This window comes from Podarcis melisellensis (assembly GCF_964234715.1).
Source record: "Podarcis melisellensis genome assembly, chromosome: 6".
NCBI classification, from domain to species: Eukaryota; Metazoa; Chordata; class Lepidosauria; order Squamata; family Lacertidae; genus Podarcis; species Podarcis melisellensis.
The window spans coordinates 61,572,181-61,593,192 of NC_138538.1; the positions used below are offsets into that span (position 1 = coordinate 61,572,181).

At 41.1% G+C, this 21,012-nt stretch overlaps 1 protein-coding gene and 1 long non-coding RNA gene across 6 annotated transcripts in view; one reads left to right on the forward strand and one right to left on the reverse strand.

Moving 5' to 3' along the window:
• PDE4B (phosphodiesterase 4B) overlaps positions 1 to 21,012 on the forward strand; it is a 250,155-nt gene that overhangs the window by 208,216 nt on the left and 20,927 nt on the right. For 3 of the 5 annotated variants that reach the window (XM_081915774.1, XM_081915775.1, XM_081915778.1), the window contains one exon: positions 14,576 to 14,688. In XM_081915774.1, the coding sequence (XP_081771900.1) occupies positions 14,576 to 14,688 (113 nt within the window). Of the gene's footprint in view, positions 1 to 128; positions 314 to 4,437; positions 4,490 to 14,575; positions 14,689 to 21,012 lie in introns of those variants that run through there. The other 2 variants (XM_081915777.1, XM_081915776.1) reach the window with 2 other exon arrangements.
• The window catches only part of LOC309372381, a 95,158-nt gene that overhangs the window by 69,998 nt on the left and 4,148 nt on the right, over positions 1 to 21,012 (reverse strand). The window lies entirely within an intron of this gene.

Sequence of the window (21,012 nt, forward strand, 5' to 3'; positions counted from 1 at the left end):
CAGTGGGACTCCCCGAGCGTAGCCAAGGAACCCTTCTGAGGTTCCAGAGGGGAGGAGGGGAGGCAAGCGCTCTTCCAAGACGAGAGTGACTGACAGATTCATTCATTATGTTAACCAGGGCAATACATACATCCTAGAGCTGCCTGCCCCATCCTCTTTAGATACACAGTGCAGGATATGCAGCTGTCCCAGACAGAATGGATCTGACAGGCAAGAGTTTTCTTTAAAAGGCCTTTTAGAGCTCCACAACGGAGGATTATATGGCACCCTTAAACATGTGGTGGACGACCTTACCTTTTGATGGAACAATCAGGTATGTTTTACAACGAAAGCACTAGAATTGTTTTCTAGCGATTTGTAGGTAATCGAGCCTCTGTTTTATTGCCATTTGCCCTTCCTTATTGCTCCCTGCTTTTTTCAGTCTGTTAGGAAGATTCCTCCATCTAGCAAAGCCAAGTTCCTTTCATAATGTGCTCCAATGTAAACAGGGGGGCTCCAGCATCACTTCATACTACATTTCTTTAAAAAACCCACCGAGCTGAATTCTGAGTTTTGTATACCATATGCAGACAGACTCAATCTTGAAGAAAAGAGTCTGTCTGAAAGTGAAGGCCCGGGTTAATTAAATGTGCTTTATTGAGAGTGGTGATAGCTTTTCTACAGTGATGTGTTTTCCCCCAAAGCTGACATTGCTTTTCTCGAGGTGATTTCAGGCCTCCAATTTACTTACTTACTTACTAACTTGCATCTATACATTTCCATGTCCAAATGAGAACTTCATTGGACTCTTGTCACCTGGGGCTGATTCAGAGCAGTGATCCTTTGAGCCATCCAGTGGCGTAGCGTGGGGGGTGCAGGGGGGGGCCGGCCGCACCAGGCACAACATCTGGGGGTTAGGGTTAGGGGGCGCAAATCCACGGGTTAGGGGGTGCAAATTACTTGCCCCGGGTGCTGACAACCCACGCTACGCCACTGGAGCCATCCCAGCAACCTATCATCCTGGTCTCACAGATTGCCAGCTAGGAATGGGAAGGGTGAAATTTAGGCGCCTCAAAATAAAAGAAGGGGTGCATATCAACAGTGTGTCTGCAAGGAAGGATTTGCACGTGCCAAATTTTTAATAAAGCAAACTTTTAAGTTGTGTGAAATCAAATTCAAAATACTATGTGTATATAAACTTCTGAAGCTGAGTTTTAGAAAATGAGAACTACTCCTGATGACTCATTCAAGCACTGAGAAAGTAGGTGGCAATGATTAGTCAAAGTTGTTTCTTTAACTCTTGCTGTTATGGGCCATATCCCATGCCTTCAGTTTTCCTAGCTCCTTCTGATGTCAGCACCAGTTTGGAAAATCTGGGACACGGCTAGAATCCATTATTGCATGATATGATTATGAGAGCATGAAAAGTTTACTTCTGATGCTACCATTCGCTACCGAAGAAGACTAAAAGTAGTGCCTACATGTACTACTTGAGTTGAATTTTTATTTTTATTTCATTTGTTTTCAATTTTATATTTAAATTTAAATTCCATAAACCACTTTACGCAGTTAGTTACATTAAAACCATATCTAACAATAAAAAGCAACAATAAAGACAGCATAAGCAAAATCAAATAAGCGGGTATAGCATTAGGAACAACTATATAAATGCACCAGATACTTTGCTAACACCCAGAAACTATAGATTAGGATTTTTAAGTGTCTCTTGGATGACAATTCACCTTATTTTTTCAAACTTAATTAGAAAGGCAGACTTGCTGTTTTTGCTTTACCCTGTGGAAAATATGTCCATGCCATTATCTATGCGGTTATTAATCCCTGTGAACTAAGCAAATAATACAGTGGTTTAGCTAGGTAATTTGAGATGAGGGGGCTTTAGTTGGTAATGTAATTTTTTTCTTTCTCCCACTGCTATTCCATATTTTAAAAACATCTAGATTCTTCATTATCTGTGTGGGTGGCTATTTGAGAAAGAGAGAGAGAGAGAGAGAGAAATTTCCAATCTTTTTAAAAAATAATAATAGCAACTTTGAACATGTACAATTTAGCATTTTAAACTCACTTAAGTGTCATTGTATAATCATGGCTGCTTTGTTGATTCCAAACACATTTACTTTGGAAGAAGGACAATTTTGTTGTAGAAACAGATAATAGATTCCAAAAGTAAAAATAATAAAATGAGCATCTTTAACCATATATATATATATAAGAAAAAAGAAGGGCGCCTCTAGATTGGTGTTTTCTTGTGGGCATCTTCTGCTACATGTTCTTGACATAATAATAGTAGTGAATTGATTCTGCTTTAGAAGTTGTTCTGTGATGCTCCTCCAATGTTACCACATTATTGATGTCTGGCGGAGCTATTGCACAAGGAAAGCAGGACAAAAATAAAGTAAAATGACTGTGGTATGAAAAACTAGCAGGATATGCAGTGGCTGAAAGTGAAGCAGTGTGGCCATCTCAGAACTTACGTAGCTGCTAAACGTATCAAAAGCGGGATTGCCCCGACCTTCCCAGTAGCATCATGAGCACAAGTCATCATGGATGCACAACACAAAGGATGTTTGTGAAACAATAAACATACAATAAGACAACTCCAGCATGGCCATGCTGGCCCAGGTGTTGATGTGGCGTGCTTTGCTAGTGCCCTCATCACCTGCCATTCTCAGAATTGTCAAGATGGAACTGTGAGGCCCCAGACCTCAACCTCTTGTTTGAGCCCTAACTGCACCATTGACGTAATGTATGGAATACTGCACCAAGTTCATTCCCCACTGGTTAGCAAATCTTAGAAGGGTCTGTGCTTAAGAATGAGTCACTCAGGCTCCCGTAGTTAACAGTGCCCTTCACAGTCTTGGGCAGATTTACTCAGGAGCAACTTCTGCTGTATCTTGTGGGGTTTATTCTAAAGCACGTTTAGAATTGCAGCCTTACAGAGCAATCCTAGCAGTTGGGTGTTTGTTTTTTTAATTGATCTTTAAATTGCATTATATGGCTGACATGTTGTGACTCTTAAGTAGCAAATTGTCACCTAGGGCCAAGATTCCAGGGTGGGTATAAAGTTCTCATGGTCTGTTTGCTATGCGAAGAAAGTAAAGAAGTCTTAGGTAACTGGAAATGTTAAAATAACTTTAAATAAGCAATGAGAAACAAGATCCAGTATTTTTGTCTAGGTTTTTTAGACCCCACCATTATATTACAGCATATTATTAACATTTATATGAAACTACTAGATGAAGTTGCCTATTTCTCCACTATGTGAAGGTGATTGTTGGATGGGTTGAATGTATGTACCAGCCTTAACCTGTAGAGTTTTCTGGGTTGCCTCTAAGCCCAATAAGAAAGAAAGAAAAGTTAAATAACCCAGTTAAACTAATTAAAAATTAAATAACTAAAGGAGGGTTCTTCTAGTTCATCCCTCTTCCTCTCTGTGATTTACTTAGCAATAGATTATTTTTAAAACTGATTTCACCACAAGAGAAAATGAATTTCATTAAAAATTCATCAAAACCACAGGCATTAAACCACAGTTTTGTTAGTCAAGGATGGTTAAATTGCTAAAAAGTGATTTTAGAAACACTCTTAGGTCTATTAGCAGACTTTTATTTTTAAGGATTTTTTTTCTGAGCTGCTGATTATGGATTATTCCATTGTGTACAGAATTACAGTGTTTCAGCAAGCTTTCGTGCATGTAACAAACAATAATGATGAGAGAAAACTCTGAGAACATTGTCATTATTTTATCACGTGTGCGCCAGAAAATGCAGGTGTTTAACATGCAAGAAATAGATTTATCATATGCACTCAGAAGCTTATTTTGATGCATAAAATAAATGCTTCAGGTTTCATTCTTCAGTTAATCCGCGTACAACCTATGAGTGGACTTAAATAAAGATGTGGATTATCAAGACATATTTTCATAGAAATAGAGGTCAGTGGATAAGTAGCAAGTTATTGACAACATCTCATGAACATTCATATTTGCTAATTGCCTCCAGCCTGGGACAGGGACTCAAAGTGGCTTACAGCTAAAAAAGAAACAGCTAAAAACATAGGGGAAAAGCAGTCATTAAAGAAAATAAAAATAAGCGTTAAAACATACACATTATTACAATAAAAACATCATAGTACCAGCCCTTTCCTTAAAAACGGTCAATTCCCAAAGCCTGTTGGAACAAGAAAGTCCACTCCTACTAGTGGAAGGGCAACAAGGAGGGAACCAGTCTAATTTTGGCTGAGAGCCCAGGAAGACCTGTTCCCTGCCTTGCTGGCCTTCTCCTACCTGGCCTGGGAGGAAAGGAGACCGCCTGCCTGCCTTCAGCTACGAAAGCTGCTGAACAGGCTCTTTGGCTGTGATATTGTTTAGAGCTTTTGGTTGGGGTTTGTTGTTGCTGTTATTAATATTGATATTATTTTTTGTACCTTTTTTTTTTAAGATCCGTCATATGATTTATGTGGATATTGTTTCCATTTGGTTGTGTACTTTTTGGTGTGTTTTATTTATTTTTGTTATGTTTGTAAAGATGTTAATCTTGTTGCAAGCCACTTGAGCATGGTTATAGCTATGGAAAGGCGACATACAAATAAATTGATGATGATGATGATTGATAGTAATTTCTCTAGGAAACGAGTTCCAAAATCTGGGAGCACCTACCAAGAAGGCCTTCTCCTGCATCCCTATCAAGTGTGCCTGTAAGGGGGTCAGGACTAAGAGATTCATAAAAATGAAATCAGATTCATAAAAATCAGTAGACATTTGTGGACTTTTTAACATAATTAAAATATATTTCCCCCTATTTGCTTTGTTGCATATACTGCCTTAGTCAGGGAGTGTTATTTCATCTTTCCATAAGCATTTCTAAATGGATTGACAAAGGGACTTGAAACATTGTGATAAGAAAGAAAGGACGTTTTGAATTTTGCCCACAAAGTATTAATGCCTCAGCCTAGTTCTTTATCCTGGCAATGAGTTCTGCCAAGAGCCAAATGCAGGAAACAATGTACTGAGGCTGCCACAAATCAGAAAGAAAAGTGACAGCACTTGTATGGTGCCAAATGGAAGTAGCAAAATGCAGGAAACATTTTGTCAAATGTCACTTAGCAATGATATCATAAGGGGAATCAAGGAATGGGATTTGCCTGCATACTAGAAATACCACAGTCAATGGATATGTAGAAGCAGAAATAGCCAAGAGTACAGAGAGACTTATCTTCGGACATTGAATGAAAACGAAAGATTACACAGATCTCTCTCCCAGAGCAAATGGATGATTCATCACATTATCATTTTACTGCCTAGGCTTAGTTCTTCAGCGCCCAGCTGAATTCTTGTGTATGTTCATGAATCATGGAGGAAATGATGAATTGCTTGTCTGTCAATTCTAACAAAAAGTTAGAACATTGAGGAATAACTCTGCAGGTTAACAAGTGCATCTTTTGGGATAACATTTCAAAATGGAGTAAATTGCTTTAAAATATATAAAGAGAACAGAATTAGTGGAGGAGAGAGTAAATGGTTATTAAAGTAAAACAATATATTCGAACCAGGCTAAGTATTAATTTATTGGAACTCAAAGATAACAGCATGGATGTTACAACATCAGACAACTAAAATAGTTGATTCCCAAGACCTCAGAGCTCTGCTGGCTCCTATTGATTCTATAAGGCTTTTGTCCCTCCTCCACCTGTAGGTGTAGTTCTTACATCAAATTGTGATGGCTGATAGTATAACTTCTTTTTGCTTGGTGGTGTCAGATCGTTTTGCAAAGACATTGCTCTGCAGTTGGACTTTGTCATAGACTTCCACTGAAGTGCCGTGTACATCAACTGAGTTATTATGGTCTTCCTAGATTTTCAGAGTTGTGTCAACTACTTTTGAAAAAGCTCAGAAGCATTTGTAATCCCAAGTGGCAAGATTTCCAAGAATATTTGGTTTATCCAAGGTATTTGTCAAAAAACCACTTGGAGCACTGAGGCACATCCTGGCCTGTCTCAGATATAATAGAAAAATAGAGCTGGGTGTTGTCAACATACTGATGACAATGCGCCCCAGACTTCCTGGTGATGGTTCCTAGTGATTTTGTATAGATGGTAAATGGGGATAAAATACTGCCCGGCATGATGAACACAAGCTGCTCCTCATTCTAACTTGTTTGTATGGAAAAGCATAAAAGATTTAATAGGCAACCCACTAGGCTGTGTAAAAAACAGTTTTAGCTTACGCTGGTTGAGGAGTTTTGGAATCCCTCGTAAACCTCCTCATAAATAACTATTACATCAGCTTCTGCATCTATTTTGAAATTAAGGATTGTCCCACAAATAGCTAAGTTTACTCTCCAGGGTGGGATAGTGTCTTTACAAAATATGGAGCCTAAGAAGAACTAGCTGCCCACTACCATTAGATATGCTATACATTTTGGCGACTAATTAGGCGTGAACTTTCATACGTATCAATTACACATACTCATTACTGCAGGTAAATTCCCCTGCAAGGCAATTACTATGCGGAAGGTATTTGGCAGGAACTGCAGGGACTTCCTCTATTGGGAGTATCCTTAGCTTGGACCACTGTAGCTTCCTCTATTATTTCCTTGCAGTGTCACCATGCTTGTTGTTCAGAACAAAACCAAAATGAAATACACGATCCCAGGATTCATGCAGAGTTCCAGTTGAACCAAGCTCCTTGGTACCTTTGGGCAAATCCCTTGTAATGTTGAACTGATGGTAGCATCTTGAGAAATGGTAGCTTCCCCACCCCCACCCTTTCCCCCCTTTTTGGTGCAGAGTGCTTTTTTTAAAGTAGCTGGATTGATTTTGGGGACTTTCACTTCACCTGATTTTGCAGACACGAGCGAGTTTACCCTTTTTAGAATGGCTGCTGTAACTACCCCATAGTGTTTGTGAAGCAGAGCTTACTTTTTCAAAGTCATTCCCAATTTTTCTTTGCTCCTTATTCCGAGGTTTGCACAGCTGGTTACTTTGCCATCTTTATGGCTTTGTGAAAGGTTGAGCCCCCTATTAGCTCCGTCCTTTCAGGAAGCCCTTTGCTTCGAATTCCAAGTGCCAATCACTCTCTAAGGTGCTCTTCCTTTTTATTAGCAAACTCAGCCTGTTCATACAAGGCACTGACAAATGACTGCACTGGTTCTCAAGGCTTCCGCACTCTTCGATAGAACTGGAGCCTTCTCAAAACTCCTATTGGAAATGAAATGGGCATCCAACCTGGCTAGAACACTCTCCACAAAAGTAAATGATTTATATATATTGCTGGCTTCTTCCCCTATAGCATAATGATTTGCCTTTCTCCGTGGAACTTTATAGCAAGGCAAAGCAAGCATCCTGCAGGATAGTTGCAGTCGAAAGCTTCTGGTGCCCTGGGATGTTTTACAGATGAAGAGCGGTATTTTTTAAAAAATGGGTGACTAAATAAAACAAGCAGATGTTCCCATTGGAACCTGCAAATCACAAGTACTTTATCACTAAATATATTCTGTTGGTTAAATAAATGTGGTCATAAATAGAATTTACCATATTTTATTCTCACAAGCTCCTCTCACCTCAGTTCATGATGCCATCTGAATACGAGAAGATTCAGTAACATAAACCAGAGTAAGACAACTTTGGGATTTCTTAGCTCATAGACTCTAGTTACCAAGTGTCATCACTCTCCTTAGTCTTGTGAAAGTGTTAGGACCATTGTTTGTCTCAAAAGCAAGAGTCTGAAATGTGCAGGCATATAGCTGTCATAGCTATGGTGTGTTCTGCATGAACTGTTCTACGTATAAAAGTTTTTATGTGTTGCCTGTGCTCTTTTGCCAGGAATGGTCTCTTCCCTAATTTTTTTTTTTTAATAAATATTTATTAAGGTTTTTTTTAAAAAAAGAATACAATAATAATAAACATTATTGCTTTGTTTTAACAGAGTTTCATAATATTCTTGAGCTTCCTCACGTCTCCCGCTCCCATTTACATCTTTAATAATTTTTGTCAAGCAAATTATCATCTTATTTCCAAATCTATAACCACATGCTTAAATATCAATTCTTAATCTATTTTAATGATAGCCAATTATTTATAACCAAGCATCCTTCTTAGCATTCCACTAAATCGCAATATTTCTGCAGGTAGGTCTTGAATTTCTTCCAATCTTCTTCAATCCTTTCTTCTCCCAGGTCTCGGATTCTGCCGGTCATCTCCGCTAGTTGCATATAGTCCATCAGTTGCATCTGCCATTCTTCCAGTGTGGGTAGATCTTGAGTCTCTTCCCTAATTTTGGTGGTGAAGTTGATTTTCACACACAGTTCCTTTGTGCACATAATCAGCTCCATGCATTGAAATAAATGTCAGGGTGTGTGCATGTTTGTGTTTACCAAAATATCTGGATTGTGTTGCCTATTTACAACCTTTGCTGCATGCTAAAGCGTCATGCAGATTGCAATACCTCTTTTCTGGAATAAGAATTGCCCATGCACTTGGCCCCATCCACATGATTTTGCTATTAATAAGCAGCCTCATATCTTGTCACAGGGAAGCTTCTCCCTCCCACAACTTTATAGACTTGTCTGGGTGGAGCAGAGTGTTTGGAACGCTGAACACACAAATCAGTGTTTATTCGGAATCAAGCCACAAAATAAAATATTCAGCAAAGTATTTGTTAAATCAGTTTGAAAAATATCCAAGTAAAAGAAGCAATGGCATCCTAATTAGGCATTCCAGGCAAGGACTAAGCTAGGATCCTCAGCACTTGGATTCATTCCCAACAATGTGCATTTTAGAGCTGCGGTTTATGAAGCTTTATTTCCCCCCAAATAAGAATTATTAAATCAGTGCTATCTAATATAAATGTGCATGCGTAAAGACACAGCCTCACATACGTATAAACTGTGGAAGACCACAATTTTTTGCTTGGCTATCTACTTTCTGTTATGTTTGGACATGCCTGAATGAAATGCTACTCTTTTAACTTTGAAAGTTAAATAAAGGGTGTTCCTCGCGTTCATGTTTAATTTGGGATTAATTAACAATCAGATGAACCCTGCCCAGATGTGTGTGCAGTCAGTTGCTGTAGGTCACTATTTCTCTTTCTCAACCACATTTCTAATCTCCAACGTGACTTTCAAGCACATGGTGGTTGCTTAGTCAAATCATGCTCGGAAGTAAATAACACTTTTTTTCTTCCACTGTAGAATGTTCTCTTCTGTGATCTCCTGGTAGGATTTTTGTGAAACTGAATATTTTGCTACAAGTCAATGCCTCTGGGTCCTGAACCACTACAGAAATATAAACTCGATTGTTTTAATAGCTGCCTGTTAGTTTTTATTTAAAAGTATTAACTTTAGCAACTAATTAGAAGTAGTGACATTAACAAAGTTTGCAAACAATGGGTTCATAATATGAATTTTTGCTGTTTTTAATGCTAAGACATCCTATTTGTGTTGGATATTCTCATCCTTGAGCTTTTACTCCAGTTGTAGTTAATAACAAAACATATTTCAAGTTAATGTCCCATTTCTGCCTATTTGCTAACAGCATTTAGCAGATCAGACTGGCAAATCCTATAGCAGCTGTTGGTTCATGTCCAGAACTCGATTACTTTAACTCTTTACTCATTCAATATTATGTGAAGCCATCCTTTCTATTTGATCACTGCATTATAGTCCAGTCTTAGTTGTGAGTATATGTTGGGGGTGATCTCCCACTACAAACCCTGCCTCCTTCCCCTATGATTACCTACTATCATTCGGTCTACTTCAACATGGGGAGGAGTTCTGGGGGGACAATGGGGGTGATATGCAATGCACAACTGAAATGTGTGCCAGTTCCCTACTGCCAATGCTGCTACTGCTAAAACTGTGGATGTATCTTCCTCCTCCACATTCCCTCCTGCTTTCATCCCACACTACAGTTTCCAAGTGACAGAACAAAAACTCACACGTGCCAAACCATTGTGATCCCTTTTAGCACTTTCCCCCATTGTTCATAGAAAAAGCTGATAGGGGCCCAGGTATTATTCGAGGTAAATGGTGTTTCTGCATCACTACTTAACATTTGGTATAGGGAAGACCCAAATCAAAGTGTTACTAGAGTGCATGGATGCAAAGCTGTTTACAAAATAGGCACAGTTATTGAGATCCCCTTTCACTGTTGCCTGGTATTTGTGCCTTAAATGTGTTGCCATTACTGGAACTACTACCATAAAGAAGCGTGTGGAGGCTCCTCAGATAAGCAGCTATTTTGCAATAACAGGTTCTCAGCCACAGACAAGCCAACTCCACTTCCTCTTGCTCAGTGAATTATAAGAAATTGTGACACTGATGTGAAAGATAATACTTCCAAGGAACTTCCTCTCTTTCAAGTAACATCTTAACATGAAATGCGGCCTTCCTTAAATTATTGGCCCTCTTGTAAAGCTGTATATGTACATCATTTCTCCCCTTACACAGTTGTCCTTTTTCGGGAAGACTTGAGAAAACTGCTTATGCCAAACAGTATATTTCCCCCTCTGCAGACAACTGCGGGGGGGGGGGGGAGGAATGCTCCATAGTGGGGGATAGTGGTTTGAATCCCCACTGCTTTCTCCAAAGGAGGAAAGCAAACCACCTTGGCTGCAATGTCACATATGGTGCAGGAGGTCGTGTTTTACATGGCATGAACTTGCAGCACAGATTATTTAAATCCATTGGTTTCAGTGGGTCTACTCTGAGTATGACTATTATTGGAGAGAAAATAACTCTCCTGCTGTAGCCCTTTTAAGCACTCGGAATAGAACTTTATGTGAAAGCACGTGGTTCCTTTTAATTGCCCTGAGTTGGAAGGGAGGGTGAGTACTCTCTACTGCTTAGAGATTTAAAGCTGCACAGATATCTATATCTATATCTATATCTATATCTATATCTATATCATCTATATCTATACAGTAGTACCTCTGGACGTGAACAGGATCCGTTCTGGAGCTCCATTCGCATCCTGAAGTGAATGCAACCCATGTCTGCACATGCGCAGGTTGCGATTTGCAGCTTCCGTGCATGTGCGTGACGTCATTTTGAGCGTCTGCTCATGCACGAGCGGTGAAACCCGGAAGTAACTTGTTCCGTTACTTCCAGGTCGCCGCGGAGCGCAACCCGAAAACTCTCAACCCGAAGCTACTTCAACCCGAGGTATAACTGTATCTATATCTATATCTGTGCATGTATCCTCCAACGATATGGTGCCCACCATATTGGACAACAGCTCCTTTCCTGGCTGTGACTGATAGGAGTTGTAGTCCAAACCATTTGGAAGGCATCATGTTGATGGCTGGTATATGAATGGAATAGAATAGAATAGAATAGAAGAATAGAATAGAATTCCCAGTTGTGTTCCTTATTTATTTCTGCGTTTGCACTATTTTGGAAGACAAGAGAAATAGTTGTACCTGGAGGAGGAGGAGGAGGAGTGGTATTACTAGTAGTAGTGGGGTATAAATAATAAATTTATCATTATTATTATTACTGGGACACAGGTGGCGCTGTGGGTTAAAGCCTCAGTGCCTAGGACTTGCTGATCGAAAGGTCGGCAGTTCGAATCCCTGCTGCGGGGTGCGCTCCCGCTGCTCGGTCCCAGCGCCTGCCAACCTAGCAGTTCGAAAGCACCTCCGGATGCAAGTAGATAAATAGGGACCGCTTACCAGCGGGAAGGTAAACGGCGTTTCCGTGTGCAGCTCTGGCTCGCCAGAGCAGCAATGTCACACTGGCCACGTGACCCGGAAGTGTCTCCGGACAGCGCTGGCCCCTGGCCTCTTAAGTGAGATGGGCGCACAACCCCAGAGTCTGTCAAGACTGGCCCGTACGGGCAGGGGTACCTTTACCTTTACCTAATCTCAGTGTTTTATATATATACTGGTGTGTGTGTGTGTGTGTGTGTGTGTGTGTGTGTGTGTGTGTAACAGTTCCTGCAGTGACACCCTGAATGAAGATAGATATAAATTTATTGAACAGGTGCTGAGCAGTCATGGCAGCTGCTCTTTTTCTTTTCTTTTTTTCCATCTTCAGACTAATGATGCATTGTTTTGCTTCGGACTTCCTATGCCATTTCCAGCAACAATATCATGGCATTTTTGGCAGCCAGCAGCCATCATTCTACTCTCTCTCTCTCTCTCTCTCTCTCTCTCTCTCTCTCTCTCTCTCTCTCTCTCCTGGAATTATGCTACGTGTCAAAGCATTATACCAAGGGCATTCAAGGGAAGGGCAGAATGGTAGCCACAAGTGGCAGCCACTGAGAAAGATTCCACTGGGGCCACAGGCAGTGGCAGAAATATACATCACTTACATTGCTTAAAGTGAAAAAGAGAAAAGCACCACTTGCCATCATAGGCATGCCACATGAACCAAAAGGATTTGACCCAAAATCAATAAAATAGCCCCTCCCTAAATTTGCAACCTGCAAATGAGGTAGGGGGCTGTCTTTCAACCCTAAATATAATTTGAGCTCCCACAATCCTTGCACCAGCAAACAGGTTTATGCTGGTGCATAACTTTTGAGTCAACGACTATCATGGGTTTTTAGAAGTAATTTTTATCACCAAATCTGAGGTGCTTGCTACCTGTAGTCCAGACAGTTACTAAGTACTTAAAGGTCACAAGCCTGTGTTCAAATTTACATAAACTTGCATTTACTAATGTGCTTGTATTGGTGTTTCTTGGCAAATTAAGATGGCAGGTCACTGGAGTCCCAACCTCTTATAAGGAAACTATTTTTTTCCTTAAGTTTGTTTGTTTTATCATTTTGCGAAAGGGAGAGGAGACCCATGCCCTCCCTGGGCCACACCTGCCTGTGATTCTTTGTGGGTCTCTTCAGCAGAATCCTTTATTTGTTTAGTAAAGGTAAAGGTACCCCTGCCCGTACGGGCCAGTCTTGACAGACTCTGGGGTTGTGCGCCCATCTCACTTAAGAGGCCAGGGGCCAGCGCTGTCCGGAGACACTTCCGGGTCACATGGCCAGTGTGACATCGCTGCTCTGGCGAGCCAGAGCTGCACACGGAAACGCCGTTTACCTTCCCGCTGGTAAGCGGTCCCTATTTATCTACTTGCACCCGCAGGTGCTTTCGAACTGCTAGGTTGGCAGGCGCTGGGACCGAGCAGCGGGAGCGCACCCCGCCGCAGGGATTCGAACCACCGACCTTTCGATCGGCAAGTCCTAGGCGCTGAGGCTTTAACCCACAGCGCCACCTAAGCTCCACGTTTATTTGTTTACTCAGAAGTAAATCTTAGTAAGTTCAACAGGACAAATTTAGCCTCATAAGTCCATTTAAGATTGCAGCTTTAGAAAAGATTTTAGATAAATGCTTGTTCCCCAGATCAAATGTGCAAAGGCAGGAAAATAATGGTAGTGTACTACAGTCAAAGGGGGACACGGGTAGTGCTATGGTGTAAACCACATAGCCTAGGGCTTGCCGATCAGAAGGTCGGCAGTTTGAATCCCCGTGACGGGGTGAGCTCCCGTTGCTCGATCCCTGCACCTGCCAACCTAGCAGTTCAAAAGCACGTCAAGTGCAAGTAGATAAATAGGTATCGCTCCGGCGGGAAGGTAAACAGCGTTTCCGTGCGCTGCTCTGGTTTCGCCAGAAGCGGCTTAGTCATGCTGGCCACATGACCCGGAAAAACTGTCTGCGGACAAACATTGGCTCCCTCAGCCAGCAAAGTGAGAGTCGTTTGCGACTGGATTTAACTGTCAGGGGTCCTTTACCTTTACCTTTACCTTACTACAGTCAAATTTTAAATCCCTCTGGAAATCCAGTTCAGAATTTCCTTGTGACTTTGGCATGAACTAAAGGGGAGTTTAAAGTTGGTTAAAAGAAGCAGGATTTCCATTTTGCCAGTTTAAATAAAAATCCAGTATTTCTGTGGTTTCCTGTTAAGAGACATTTCATTGAACACCTAATTGAATAGATACGGATTTAACAACAAGAAAAATCCCTCCTCTTTTAATGCAAACGATCTTTCTGTGGAGAGGATTATCACAGCTGCAGAAGTTCAGGGAGTTTACTTCCAGTTATTTTTTCCTGCTCATTTGTTTTTTATCTGAAGTTAGTTTTTTTAAGGGAAAACTGAGAGATGCAGATTGATTGCCTAATCTCACTCGGTGACACTTTAAAAGTCTTATAAAAAATCTCAACGCATGATTAATGCTTGAGAGGAGACGGAAAAAAACCCCTTTGCTTACGAAGAACTCGCTTTTCCTCATCTGTTCTGTGAGTGCATAATGTACAATGCAGATGAGCCTGTCAGAGGTCCCTCCCCTTACATCCCCTACGAGAGGAAGTTTGTTGATGTAGTACTGACATTGCTTCTTCAAAGCCAGCAAGAACAAAAAGAAAAGAGAAGAAAGCCCATGAAACCACAACAGCCACTCCAAGGCGAGACGTGCATTGATTTGTTCTGCTGGAGAGTGGAACAGGAGCTCGCAGAACTCATGATGAAAGAGCACAGCAGCAGCAGCAGCACCTACAGCAGCCTCGGTCCGAGCCGTGTCAGCGATTCCACCATGGAAAGCCTGCAATCACTCAAGCCTAACTACATGCCTGTGTGTTTATTTGCAGAGGAATCTTATCAAAAATTAGCAATGGAAACTTTGGAGGAATTGGACTGGTGTTTAGACCAACTTGAAACCATTCAGACCTACCGATCTGTTAGCGAAATGGCATCGAATAAGGTAAGAGGAAAATATTTATTTCTCCCCCCCCCCCACCAAATGGTTTTGAAAAATGGAATTTAGTTGCATAGGGATTTAAACTTTTTTTCCCCACATATACAGCTGTATCTGCAATCAGACCTGCTACTGATTTTACCAAAAACAAAGTTAAAGAAAATGGGTGAACTCTTACACACCACCTCTGCTTCTTATTAAAGCTGCTAAATATTGGTAGTTCCTATCATTACACTATGGAGGTGGAGCAGTAGACATGTGTGGTGTCAAACTTTGCAAGCTCTCACGCAGAACACAGTTGTATCCAGAAATCAAGTTTTGCTCTTTGATTTTGTTAAATAGGTGTTGGGTACCTAGGTGATCTGTAAATCGGGGTGGGGGTGGATTATTGTATATATTTACATACTCAGAACAATTCCTGATTTTGTATTAATTATCCCTTAGATACAAAGGAATAGCAACAATTAGGCAGCGATATCAAGTTAAAGGAGTGTTTGTAGGAATGGAACTTAAAATCCTGATGGGATTATAATTGGGACAATCAATAACTTTGGAAATAATTGTTTTTAGTAAATTGTCTGTGGTGCTGATAATTACAGTACAGTTATCTTCGCAGTTGTCATGCAGCAAATATAGTATGTATTGCTTTGATTTCAGTTACTGCATTGTACATTGTAAAAGAAAGGTGTTCTGGTTTTGTATACAGTGGTACCTCCGGTTAAGTACTTAATTCGTTCCAGAAGTCCGTTCTTAACCTGAAACTGTTCTTAACCTGAAGCACCACTTTAGCTAATGGGGCCTCCTGCTGCTGCTGCGCTGCCGGAGCCCGATTTCTGTCTTTATTCTGAAGCAAAGTTATTAACCTGAAGCACTATTTCTAGGTTAGCAGAGTGTGTAACCTGAAGTGTATGTAACCTGAGGTACCACTGTATTAGTAGTTGCATATGTAATGACAAGTCATATAAAGTGTTGCTATGTTAAGAGGCACATTTCTAAAAGGGGTAAAAATGTGTTGATATGCTTGTGTGTCGTATGTATGCCTTCAACCAAACCACTTGGAGAGCCATGCTGATTGTATGTAGTAATTAATTAGTAATTAATTGTAAAATCTCCCCATTATATCTCTAACACCTTATCGCTTGGACTGTATTTACACCAGAGTCGCTCTTTCATTGGCTATTAGCCTGAATATTGATGGATTAAACAAAAGGCACATCTACTTCCCTGAGGCCATGGGCACCTTATCTGCTGTGATCCAGGCACTGTTCAACAGAACAGTCTTTTGCACTGTTAATGCAGTCAGTTGAGCTACAACATACCGTACATGATTCCAGAATCAGCATACAGTGGTACCTCGGGTTACATACGCTTCAGGTTACATACACTTCAGGTTACAGATCAGAAATATTACCTCAGGTTAAGAACTTTGCTTCAGGATGAGAACAGAAATCATGCTCTAGCAGCAGCAGGAGGCCCCATTAGCTAAAGTGGTGCTTCAGGTTAAGAACAGTTTCAGGTTAAGAACAGACCTCCAGAACGAATTAAGTACTTAACCTATATAACCACTCTATATAACTTTCTCCAGGTGCTCTTATTAACACTAGTACAGTGGTACCTATGGTTACATACGCTTCATGTTACAGACGCTTCTGGTTACAGACTCCGCTAACCCAGAAATATTACCACGGGTTAAGAATTTTGCTTCAGGATGAGAACAGAAATTGCGCAGCAGCGGCAGTGGGAGGCCCCGTTAGCTAAAGTGGTACCTCAGGTTAAAAACAGTTTCAGGTTAAGAACAGACCTCCGGAACGAATTAAGTTCTTAACCCAAGGTACCACTGTACGTGGCCTTTTATGATAAGCAAGCTATGGGGCCTAATATCTTACTCTGCTTCCTTCTGCAAAGGTATCAGTTTTCACACGCTGTTTTCAACATTTTCTTTAACAAAACCCTCTTTTTAATATCCAGCCTTCATAGACCCAGCCACAAACTACCTACTTAACCTTGCTCAAGTCGCCATCATGCACTATGCTGCTTAATAATAATAATTTATTTGTACCCTGCCCAGCTGACTGGGTTGCCCTAATTTGTATTTAAATTAGGGATTAATAACCAACTTCACAACCCTGTTGTGAGCAATAATGAGATATGGACATTTTACACAAAAAAAGGGCTACGTGGCAATTAAATAGGAGGCAATAAAGATAGAATAAGGTTTCAGGCAAAGGACTCCCAACACTCCTCTCATCTTTAATTTGCAGTTTTTTTACTAGATTGTGTAAAATAGGTTAGAGCATGGTGCTGATAACGCCAAGGTTGCAGGTTCGATCCCCATATGGGACAGCTGCATATTTCTGCATTGCAGGGGGTTGGACTAGATGATCCTCAGGGTCCCTTCCAACTCTACAATTCTTACTATTTCACCTAAATGTATCCTTATGTGCTTTTAAAGGATTTGGATATTGGACATGTGTCGTGCAGCTGGAACTACAGCGTGATTGCAGCTTTTCAAAAGCTCTTAAGAAGCCTCTTAAAATATGTCAATTAATTAATTAATTGTCAAGTTTTCCACATCCGTGAAGTATCAGAATGATCTGCCTCTCTTCCGCCGTCTGCGCAGAGATATGGCAGTAGCAAAACAGTCTGATGCTTTGAAAACAGGATGCTTCTACCTCCCCCTGAGTAAAGAATAACGGAAAGAGCAACAGTAGAGAAAGGAAGAAAGCATATAGAGCCAGCATGATCCCAAGTGCAAGAGCTGTATAAACAGTGACCTATCTTCCTGACCTCTGCTATTGCTAAGTTCCTGGCCCTTTGCCACTGAAGCCAAACTACGTCATTTGAGAATGATAGTGGGCATGGCACAGCTGTTGTAAGTGTGACTCGAATTTCCTGTCTCCTTCCTGACAGACGTAGTTTTGAAGTACAGCGTTGCAAAAACAGTAGACAAAGAGGGGGGTGACTGGTTTCTAGTGTAGTTCACTTATTCAAAAATGTTACCAGAATACGTTTCTTGATCATTTTGGTGATGGGAAAAAGAACCTTGGATGAATGTATCCTGTTTGTAAAAATACTTGTAGTAAAAAAGAAGACGCAAATGTCGCTGAAATGAATAATTACATTACTCAGGAATATGAGGAACTTAATCTCTGGTGTTCAACAGCGTGTGGTTCTGACATTCAGATGAAGAAGCGTAGAAAACAGTTCAGAAGGTCCCTGGAGGAGCAAACAGCAAAAAGTAGCAAAGCATTCACTGTGGCTGGGCATGTTCCCATTTCATTAAAATGATACACAAATGTTGTGTTAATCCCATTCAGCTATAAAATACAAATTAGCATACTTCCTGCTGCTGTTGGCTCCTGGTTCATGATGTGTTTCTTTTGCAACTCTTTGTTTTGATGAAGTTTCCAATCCTGTTTTTATTGGCATTCCTTATTTGCATTTTAGAATCCTTTCCACACAAAGATCTTAGTGGCTGATTATTATTAGGTGGAGCATATATGGAAGTGGTGGTTTTTAGAAATCTCATAAGGTAGCATGACATATATTGCAGGTATACAAGTGTACTTTATCGTTTTAACTAAAGTCACTCAGTGTGTAAAACTAGTGCTTCTGACAAATATGAATAATAATTTGAGATCTGAACGCTTCTGGATGGAACCTAAAACATTGCCTCCTAAAAGGAGGAACCAAATAATGACCTGCCCAATACACTCAACCTGCTTTTCGTTATTAGAACAGACATCACTTTGTGTTTTTCCATGGCCTGTATAAAGCTGAGATAGAAATAAGTTGCACAGTATATTTAAAAAATCATAAATACTGCACTCAGTCAGGTCTTCAGGTATCCTGGGCATGCTTATAGCCAATTTGCATAGCTTGTTGAAGAAATTTAGCCTTTACCTAGATGATAATTTTGTATATCGTGTTTTGCTCATAGGCCTGGAGAACATGCATGTCTTCTTTCTACATTTATAGAATCATAATGTTTAAAGGTACTTCAGTAACAGTATAAATCAGGAGTGGGGACCTCCAGCCTGGGGTCTAGATGTGGCCCTTCAGGCTCCCAGAACTCACCCCAGACCACACCTCTCACTGGTTCTGCTTTGCAACCTGAGTGCTTTTATGTCGTTGGAATGTGTCCTTCAATTATGATAGCGCCTCTTGGTTCTCCGGATGGAGAATGGAGGTGTCTGTATGAGTGTGTGCAGAAACTAACCTTCTGTACAAAAGTAAAAAAAAAATGTTTTTGTTCCTCCACCATGTGTGGAGGTTGCCTAGAGGGTTTGTAGCCCTTGGACTGCAAAAGGTTCCCCATGGCAGACCTGATCTAATCCAAACCCCTTCTGATACAGGAACCATCCCTGATAGGAAGCCATAGCTATCACTGGAAAAAGAACTTTTAAGGAAGGAGAGTCGGCTCCCTTCTAAAACCACTGTCAAACTTGTCAGCTTCCCCAGAAAAACTGGGACATCCCTCCCCCCCCCCCCTTTGAGAGCATGGTGGTCATTATGTGCTTGTGATTTCAGGTCAAGATCTCACCCTGAAAAAGCTTTATTTTCCAAGTTCGTGATCTTACAGGCACCCCAAAATACACATCTTTGGGCACCTTGCCTCTAAAATGCTGTTCCCTGATCCATGATTATCTAAACAGCTCATACCATCAAGAAGCTACTCCTAATTTTTGACAGAAATCCCCATGCTTGTAATTTGAACCCACTGGTTCAGGTTCTAACTTCAGGAACAGCAGAGACAAGAGTCATCTATGTGACACTCTTTCAAATGGTTAGAGATGGTAACCATGTTACTCCTAACAGTAGCTTTTCAAGGCTAAACATACCCAACTCCTTCGACCTTTCCTAATAGGACTTGGGTCTCCAGCCCCCCAGCCCCACCTTATGACTTCATTGCCTTTATTTATGGGCATGTGACTTGACTGAAGCGAGCCATGACCTTCACAAAGCACACCAGGATATGATCTTTCAGAATTACCTAAATGACCCCAAGGGGTATGTGTCCCTACATCACGTAGGCGCTTGCTGAAATGTTCCATTATGGCTCTATTCTGTCTTTTGTTAGCAATTTACATACTAGACTATTGTCTGTTATCTGTAAATGAAAATCTATTGGTGTAAACAAAACATTCACTGCACTATTTCAAAAGGGGTTTCAGTCACATAAGACACGCAGGGTCACGCCTCAGTTTTAGGAGGCTAAATAAACTAAACACGAGGACACTAATGTAAACTCTGGAGGTAACTGCTGGCTGCCTTCCAGCTGTCTATGTGCCTCATTGCACAATGTCCATATTGGGAAAGAAGGGGGTGTCTTATTATAAGTTTGCAAGCTCTAGATCTTGCTCACTTGGTACGTGATGGTTCCCTAAAGGTGTGTCAAACTGTTCCTGCTTTTCAGTTTACTGTAACTTCCTTTGTTTAATATACATTGCAAAATAGCCATAAACCTCCCAAAGACTGTCTAGATTAGCTGTTGGGCAGTCAGCTATAAAACCTACTCCTTTCATTCCCTTTGCTTTTTTAAAGTGGAGTTTAATAGCTGTAAATCAGGGAATTTTGCCTAGATTTATGACCTTTGATTTGGCATTGCTTTCTCCTGATAGGCTACAGCTATTTGTCCTTGCCTAAGCAAATGAGGAAAGTTGCTACAGGAAAGAATGTTTAGACTAATCAGTCATTAGAGGTGCTCCATTATTATCAATAGATTTCTTAAATGAATCATAACCTTATAATAAATCTCACATAAAAGGTAAAGGTAAAGGTACCCCTGCCCGTACGGGCCAGTCTTGCCAGACTCTGGGGTTGTGCGCCCATCTCACTCAAGAGGCCAGGGGCCAGCGCTGTCCGGAGACACTTCCGGGTCACGTGGCCAGCGTGACATCGCTGCTCTGGCGAGCCAGAGCTGCACACGGAAACGCCGTTTACCTTCCCGCTAGAAAGTGGTCCCTATTTATCTACTTGCACCCGAGGGTGCTTTCGAACTGCTAGGTTGGCAGGCGCTGGGACCGAGCAGCGGGAGTGCACCCCGCCGCGGGGATTCGAACCGCCGACCTTTCGATCGGCAAGCCCTAGGCGCTGAGGCTTTAACCCACAGCGCCACCCGCGTCCCGCTAAATCTCACATACCCTGGAGCAATTTAGTGACTATAAGCGTTAAATAGCTAATTCTTTCTCTAGTAGCTTAAGTTATTATTACTAAACTCTTTGTGAGAGTTTATGGAGGTACTGAGGAACATTCCACCAGATAATAACTGGATTGGCTAACTTTGTTTTCAGTCAGGTTCTTCTAGCACAGAGGAAAGCAAACAGATTA